The 8053-nt window shown below is 54.3% G+C and overlaps 1 protein-coding gene across 1 annotated transcript; it reads left to right on the top strand.

The window, feature by feature from the left end:
- The first annotated feature begins 277 nt into the window (after positions 1-277).
- On the top strand, positions 278-6816 carry UCP2 (uncoupling protein 2). The gene is made up of 8 exons (XM_019975554.2): positions 278-434; positions 1224-1380; positions 3727-3950; positions 4107-4317; positions 5200-5394; positions 5476-5577; positions 5881-6061; positions 6377-6816. Exons 3-8 carry the CDS (start codon positions 3825-3827, stop codon positions 6489-6491), a joined length of 930 nt encoding a protein of 309 aa, XP_019831113.1. The 5' UTR covers positions 278-434; positions 1224-1380; positions 3727-3824; the 3' UTR covers positions 6492-6816.
- The last annotated feature ends 1237 nt before the right edge of the window (positions 6817-8053 follow it).

Here is an 8053-nt window from a genome sequence, read left to right as displayed (position 1 = left end):
GCCTCTGGGCGCTGTTAGAAAGAGCCCGGGCTAGGGGCCAGAGGCGTGTATGACCCTGAGCAGCTTCTGCTTCTTCCCGCGCGTCAGTCTTGCCATCCTCACAATGAGGTTGGCGGCGAGGGGGGAACCCTATGGGGTACAAAAGGGCTGACGCGGGGACCGAAGCCCGGAAATGGGAGTGAAAGAAGGCGCGAAGACAACCCTGGGCGTGGCGGCCTCTGCCGCTTAGCCGCCCAGTCCTCGGAGCCCGCAGGCCCCGCCCCCGCCCAGCAGGCCCCGCCCCGAGATCTAAGTCTCACGGCACCCTCCTCCTACCTCTCTTCAAGCCCCGCCGGCCGCGCCTTCGGATCGAGTATCGTCTGCGCTCCGTGGACGCGCCCTCCGCCCGCCGACCGACAGAACTGCCTGTACCCGCCTGTTCTCCTTGCGGCCCGGTGAGCCCGGCCCCGGCCCGCCCCAGCCCGGCACCCTCAACTCCTGCCCTCCTCCCGCTACTCCGGCCGAGGGGACCCACGCGCCGCCTTTAATTTCCCTCCTCGCCTCCCACCGTATTTTGTATTTTACCGTTTTGTCTTTTTTTTTTTTAATCTCTCTTCTTTCACTCTTTTGCTGTTTTGCCTTTGTTCTTTACCTCTCGCGCTCAAAAGGCTGTAATATAAGCCCTCTCCTCTGCCAGGGTGGGGGTCCTTCAGCGATGATCAGAAGGACCTCTCCCATTCCAGGCGGCTACAGGCCTTCCTAGAGCTCTTTCTGCTGGCAGGAGCTTTGAGCTGCTTGATGCGGCCTCCGCTGGGCCCATTCCAACCTCTCTAACCTCCTCAAGCCCTGCTCTGGGCCCTACTCTCTGAACCATCCTGATGCCCCCCCACCTCACTTCCAGCACCCCCACTCACCAGAGTCGCTGTGTTGTGGGATGCTTCCCCAGAGTACTGAATTACACTAAAGCAGAAATCTCAAAGAGCAATGTGTGATACTAAGAGATCAGACAGGGGAGAGAGGACTTCTGGGTTCATCCCTTCCTCCCATGTGTCTGTCCCTCTCCTCCACTGTGTGAACTTAATTAGCCCCCAGCTGCCTGTGGGAAATGGACCCTGTTCCCTACCCTCACATCCCCCAGGCAAGGACTGAATACGCTACTGTGCCTTGGGCCTTTTCCTTTTGCTGGGTTTGTAGTCCTTTTAAGGCCCATTCCCCTTTCTAAACTCTCCTCCTTTGCTCTACAGGACACATAGTATGACCATTAGATATTTCGTCTACCAACCATTTTCCATGGAAAACCAAAGGGATCAGGCCATGATAGCCACTGGCAGCTTTGAAGAACGGGACATCTTTAGAGAAGCTTGACCTTGAAGACCTCAGCGTGGGACCTAACAAAGCCGGGTAAGAGTCCAGTCTAAAGGAGGAGTCTTCTACTGCCTCAGCCCTGTGGTCTGGGGGCAGGATCAGCAGGATATTAACAAAAATAACTAGCACCACCATCCCAGTAAAGTCACTCTTAGAGTTCACAAAGCACCTTCCTATATCCTTGGTCTTCTTCTGGCCCTTAAACTGACCCTGACAAGCCAAGGATGGTAATCCCCATGTTACAGAGGAGGAACAATGAGGCCCCAGTGGGACAGTGATTAGCTCCAGGAAATCAGCAGCAGAGGAGAACCTAGTGTTCTAAATACATATTGTTGACTCAAGCTTTTGACTACCCTTGAGATTTCGATTAGGAATCAGATGTATGTTTTGGACTGTCCCTGAGACTGCGATAATCAGGTAAAACTGGTTATTTGCTGGTGAGTAATATATGATAAATTCTTTCCAGTTAGACCTTAATCTTCTTAGTAGGGTCTTTAGCACAGGTACCTTTGCTTCCCATACCTGTGCCTCTGAAGGACCTGACTTATGGCAAACCCAAGGCAATATTCAAAATGGCAACTTAGCCTTTGCATTTGTCGCCAAGATGGGCTGGGTCTTATATTTCTCTGACCCTCACAACACATTGCAACCTAGATCAAGGTCAGGACATGATTGACTCATGTTGTTATCATGTCTCCAATGCCCAGAAGGGATGCCTTTTTTGCCTGAACCTTCTCAGAACTGTCATATTGTCACAAGAGAACTGGGATGTTGGACTTCCTCATGAAAGGCCCTGCCTGGGCCTGGGGCTGAGAGAACAGGAAAGAAATGACCTGGACACCAGTGTAAAGCAAATTGTATAAGCTTTGGAGCCTGCAGACAGGACTCTTACTAAGTTCCCTCACAGGGCTGCTCTGAGAAGTAAGTGAGCTAATAGAATGTGCCAGAGGGATGAGGAAAGGTGTGGAGCACTTCCTGGGGGATGAGAATGTCAGGGCAGGGACTCTGGGGGTTCGGGAACACCTTCATCAACCCCTTCCGCTGCCTGAGTGCAGCCTTCACTGAGCCTCATGTGAGCCAGGCTCCAGGGAAACATGAATAAGGCCAGCAGCCGAGTGGTGAGTAGCTTTTAGATTTCCCGTTTGCCCAGCCACCTGGGATGAGAGGCCCAGGAGGAGGAAGCCTGGTGAACATTTTGCTTCCATCGGTCTGTGTGTTCACTACTGTCACCACATCATTCCTCTGTTGGCCAGCTCTTTCCTCACATCCCCAGCAACAGGGATAGCCAATTAGGTGGGGCTCAGAGTAGCCACTCCTCGTCAAAGTAAACTCAGGGGAGAGAAGCAGGTCACCCTCCCCCACTGGGGTGCTGGGCTCACTTCCTCCCAAGGCAGGGGAGGAGGGTGTTTTTCCAGTTCTGAAAACAAAATGGGGGTTTTGGTTTCCTTCGTCATTCTTTATAGCTCTGACCTGCACTACTTCCCCATCCCCACCTCTCATGAAGACATGGCTCCCCCTGTATTATAGGATGAGAGGAAACTGGCCAGAGAGGGAGTAGTTTTCCTGTGTTTCACAGTAGGCTGGGGGAGGGAGGAAGATACTCTTAGCCCTAAGAACAGCACAGTATCCTTCAAGGCCCAGCTAAATGTTACCTTTGCTAAGTCATTTCTGACTACCCACCCTTTCTTCTCTCACAGTGGAGGTGGATGGTCCCTCCTTTGAATTTTGAGAATATGTTTCTGCAAGCCCCGAATGCAGCTTGAAACACCTGCCCACCCCCAGTGCCAGACAATAAGCCTCCCTCTAGGGTAGATATTGTCTCAGTGAACCAGTGCCTGGCAAAGCGAACTCATTGAAAGAGTGACTCTAGAGAGCCCAAGCTGTGTGTGGGCTGGTGGGCTCTGAGAAAGCCTGAGACCAAATTGAAGGGGCTGAATAGGTCTTGTTCACTCCTTTTCTTCTAGACTTAGACAATTCCAGACTCATAGGAACCTCTTCTGCTTAAGACATTCAGGGCATGATGCCTGTGGGTTTGTACCTTCCCCCCTCATCTGCCTGCCCTCTAGACAGAGCTGCAGAATCAGGAACATGAGCATCAGAGAAATCTGTAGCCCACAGACAAAGGACTGGGCCAATGCCTGTTTGTGAGGCAGGACAGCTGTGATCCGGATACTCCACGTGGTGAAGGAGAGGACTTCTCAGACAGAAATTACTTCTCCAGCCCCTGTTTGAGTACCTGTGGAGCTCACTCCTATTTGCCCTCGAGGGGCAGCTCTGAGCCCTTGCTTAGGGGGGTGATGCTATCAGAGAAGGTAGGGGTGGGATAGTAAGAGAAGTTCTGGAGGTTCAGCTGCTGATGGACCTTATCTCTCCTTGGCTTAGTCTCCGGCAGAGTTCCTCTGTCTCGTCTTGTTGCTGACAGAAGGTGCCCCCTTCTCCAGTTTTTGTTCATCTCCTGGGAGGTTGCAAGAATCGTCATTATGGTTGGGTTCAAGGCCACAGATGTGCCCCCTACAGCCACTGTGAAGTTCCTGGGGGCAGGCACAGCTGCCTGCATTGCTGACCTCATCACCTTTCCCCTGGATACCGCTAAAGTCCGGCTACAGGTGAGTGAATGAAGCCTGCATTTCTGAGCGTAGCTAGTCCACTCCCTCCCCAGGACACAGACTCTTCAAGGGCCAGTGGGGTTTTGGGCACCATAAATTTTAGAGCACAGGGATGGCAGGAGATGGGGAGGGCAACCACCTGCCTTGGCCTTGCAGATCCAAGGAGAAAGGCAGGGGCCAATGCAGGCTGCGGCCAGTGCCCAGTACCGCGGGGTGCTGGGCACCATCCTGACCATGGTGCGCACCGAGGGCCCCCGCAGCCTCTACAGCGGGCTGGTCGCCGGCCTGCAGCGCCAGATGAGCTTCGCCTCCGTCCGCATCGGCCTCTACGACTCCGTCAAGCAGTTCTACACCAAGGGCTCTGAGCGTGAGTGTGGAGCTGGGCCACAGGCCTCTTGGCCTCTTCTCAGTGATGGTCGATCCTAGTTGTTCCAGCCTCACAGTTCCTTTAGGCCCCAAGACCTCTAGGAGGAATTTCAGATTAAAGGTCCCTGATTCTTCTTATGATTCCCAGGCTGAGTCAGGCTCTGAGCAGGGCATCAGCTCGTGACAGTTTTCACAACCACTTCGGGAGCAGGTGGTATCATCCCTGTGTTCCAGCAGGAGAGGCTGAGGCTTACCTGGGGTGGGGGAGGGGACTCAGCCAAGGGCTCACAGAGAAGAGCCAGGAAACTCCCAGGACTTCTGCTTTCAAGGCCAGTGCTCTTCCATTTCACCTTCTCAGCATGCCACGTTCACCCCCCAGGTTACACTTGTGGAATCCCATGTCATGGAAAAGTAGATGAGGGATGAGAACCCAAGTCCTGTGAATCCCAGTCTGAGAAAGCCTTTCATGTTTGTCAAATGGAAATGATTCTCGGGAATCCCCTGGTGGTCCAGTGGTTAGGGCTTTCACTGCTGGGGCCTGGGTTCAGTCCCTAGTCAGGGAACTAAGATCGCACAAGCTATGCAACGCAGCCAAAAAAAAAAAGTTTCTGATTTCTCAGGGCCGTTTAGCAGGTGAAATGAAGTGAATAGAAATGCTTTATGAAAGAAAATAGCATTAAGTCTCATTTTGTCCTGTTCCTTGCTCTGTCCTAGTGCCCAGCACATAATAGACACTGTATAATGCAAGACATTCTTAGAGCAGAGCTGGCCTGGGTCTTAACAGGGGACAGTGAAGACAGATTTCAGTGATGTGGTTCTGGTGAGGAGAGGTGGACACTAGTGGAAGCCCAGCTGGCCACTGACCCCCATGGCTTTCCGACAGATGCCGGCATCGGGAGTCGCCTCCTGGCAGGCAGCACCACCGGTGCCTTGGCCGTGGCCGTGGCCCAGCCAACGGATGTGGTGAAGGTCCGGTTCCAAGCGCAGGCCCGAGCTGGAGCTGGCCGGAGGTACCAGAGCACTGTTGAGGCCTACAAAACCATTGCCCGAGAGGAGGGGTTTCGGGGACTCTGGAAAGGTGTGTACCAGCTGTTTTCTCTTCCCCGTCTTCCTCTTCCCCTACTCCCTGGTCTCACATAGACACCCTTTCCTCCCGTAGGGACATCTCCCAATGTCGCTCGCAATGCCATTGTCAACTGTGCTGAGCTGGTGACCTACGACCTCATCAAGGACACTCTCCTGAAGGCCCACCTAATGACAGGTGAATTAGGGGAGATGATGCTGAGTCTTACCCTTCCCCCAAAGCAGGAGGTAGTGTGGATCTGCCTGGAGACCACATCCTTCATCCCATTTCCCCTTTGCTTATGCAATGAGTTTCTCTCACTGAATTGAAGCCATGCACCTTGAGGCCCTGAGGCTACATGGGCAAAACGAGTCAGAGGCACTGGGAGAGGTTCCCACTGGAGTCTCTGGGTCTAAAACCACGAGACCGTAGTTATTTCAATCATCTCCTTCTGGAATTATTGGGGGAGGAGTCCTGATGCCTCCTACTCCTCCTTGGCAGACGACCTCCCTTGCCACTTTACTTCTGCCTTCGGGGCGGGCTTCTGCACCACCGTCATCGCCTCCCCTGTCGACGTGGTCAAGACGAGATACATGAACTCTGCCCTGGGCCAGTACAGCAGCGCTGGCCACTGCGCCCTCACCATGCTCCAGAAGGAGGGACCCCAAGCCTTCTACAAAGGGTGAGACTCTGACCTGCCCCTCCCAGTTCTAGGCCTCCTGCCCCCTGTACCTGTCACACAAATGAGAGAGAACCACTGGGACTGAGTGGCAACCACACGCAACAGTTTCTGATCCTGGTCCTGGCATTCTCATACTCTTAACTCCTCCCTCCTGGAGCTGCCATCATGCCTGTTTTATGGGTGTTAGAATGGAGACTCACAGGGGACTGTTGCCCACAGCTCCATTTCTTGGGCCACCCCGACTTCCTGGGAGACAGAGCATCTGTCAGGATGCCAGGGCGAATTAGAGACGACCTGTGTTTTCTCACCCTCTAGGTTCATGCCCTCCTTTCTCCGCTTGGGATCCTGGAACGTGGTGATGTTCGTCACCTACGAGCAGCTGAAGAGGGCCCTCATGGCTGCCCGCGCTTCCCGGGAGGCTCCCTTCTGAGCAGCTGCTGACCTGATCAGCGTTGGCTCTGGCTGCAGCCTGGCCCTGCTTCCTTTTCCGTCCTCCCCTTCTCCCCTTCCCTCTCTCCCCATCCCTCTCTTCTGCTCCCTCTCCCACCACCTCCCTTCCCCCTCCCCACGTTCTCACCCCTTAGCTCCCTGTAGCCTCTCACAGTCCAGGTGGACTTGACCCCAGCTGACACTGTGGAGAGCCTGGCATCAGCCAGGATCTCAAGCCCCCAGTCCCCTAGAAAGCCCTCAGCTTGACTCTTCTTCCTGCCCCCGAGCCCAACTAGCACGTCACCCATAAAACAAGCTCAACCTTGGTGTCTCCTCCCTCTCTATCACCACAGATCTTGGTCTACTGGGCCCTTTTGGCACCTGGTGGGCAGGGGAGGAGCCACCTGATTTGGAAAGGGGAGCGGGCTCATCTTCCAGCACTCCACTCTGGGTGGAGGCCATCTGGTCCACCTCTGTCTCCAGACCAGGCCAGGGCTGAGATGGGAAGTGAAGGAGTGGTCTGGAGTCCGCAGTTGCCTGGCTGTCTGGCCAGACCACTTGACCTTTCACTCACCAGCTCCGGGTATTCCAGCACCTGCCTCCAACCCCCTAGTAGGTCTTGGGCCTATTATTCTGCAGAATGAGTGTTCCTGTTTGCCCTCCATCTCTTGTGCTGCTTGGAAGATTTAGAGGAACTTGGGGATCTTGGATGCTCTGACTAATTTTATTCCACTTTACAAATGGGAAACCCACCTCCCCCAAGTCCCAGGCCTAGTAAGGGCAAGTCCATCCTCCACAGTCACCCCCTTAGGAGGCAGCATGGGCTACAGCAGGCTGCAGAGCAGACATCCAGCCTCAGCCTGAGGAGTCTTTCTATTCACCCTCACCCCATGCTAGAGATCCCAGGCAGGTGGTAACAAGCAGAGGTGTCAGCCTCCCTGCCCCTCTTCCTGCTACCTGGCCTCAGTCAGGAAAACAGATGGGCAGAGCTATTCTGTTTCAAGGGTTTGGGGACTCAGGTTCCAGAATCTTGAGACATCTCATGCACAGCTGCTGCTGCTGCTGCTAAGTCACTTCAGTCATGTCCGACTCTGTGCAATCCCATAGACAGCAGCCCACCAGGCTCCCCCGTCCCTGGGATTCTCCAGGCAAGAATACTGGAGTGGGTTGCCATTTCCTTCTCCAATGCATGAAAGTGAAAAGTGAAAGGGAAGTTGCTCAGTTGTGTGCAACTCTTCGCGACCCCATGGACTGCAGCCAACCAGGCTCCTCCATCCATGGGATTTTCCAGGCAAGAGTACTGGAGTGGGGTGCCATTGCCTTCTCCGTCATGCACAGCTGGGCCCTTGGAATTAAGCCATCCAGGCCCATTTTATAGATGTCTGAAGAAGCTGAAGGCTGGGACAGGTCATGCAGGCAAGGACACATGGGAGATCTGCAGCTGAACTGAGTCTAGGAACCAGATTCCTGTGTACCCTTCCCCCAGGAACCAGTGCCGGGGTCCTTCAGGAGTCCTGTTAGGCGGCTGTGGAGCCAGGCCCAGAGACCTTCCTGCTTCAGCCA

The sequence above is a fragment of the Bos indicus genome, chromosome 15 (assembly GCF_029378745.1).
Source record: "Bos indicus isolate NIAB-ARS_2022 breed Sahiwal x Tharparkar chromosome 15, NIAB-ARS_B.indTharparkar_mat_pri_1.0, whole genome shotgun sequence".
Taxonomy (NCBI): domain Eukaryota; kingdom Metazoa; phylum Chordata; class Mammalia; order Artiodactyla; family Bovidae; genus Bos; species Bos indicus.
Note: the sequence above shows the minus strand (reverse complement) of the source record. Positions and strands in the feature narration are given on the sequence as shown.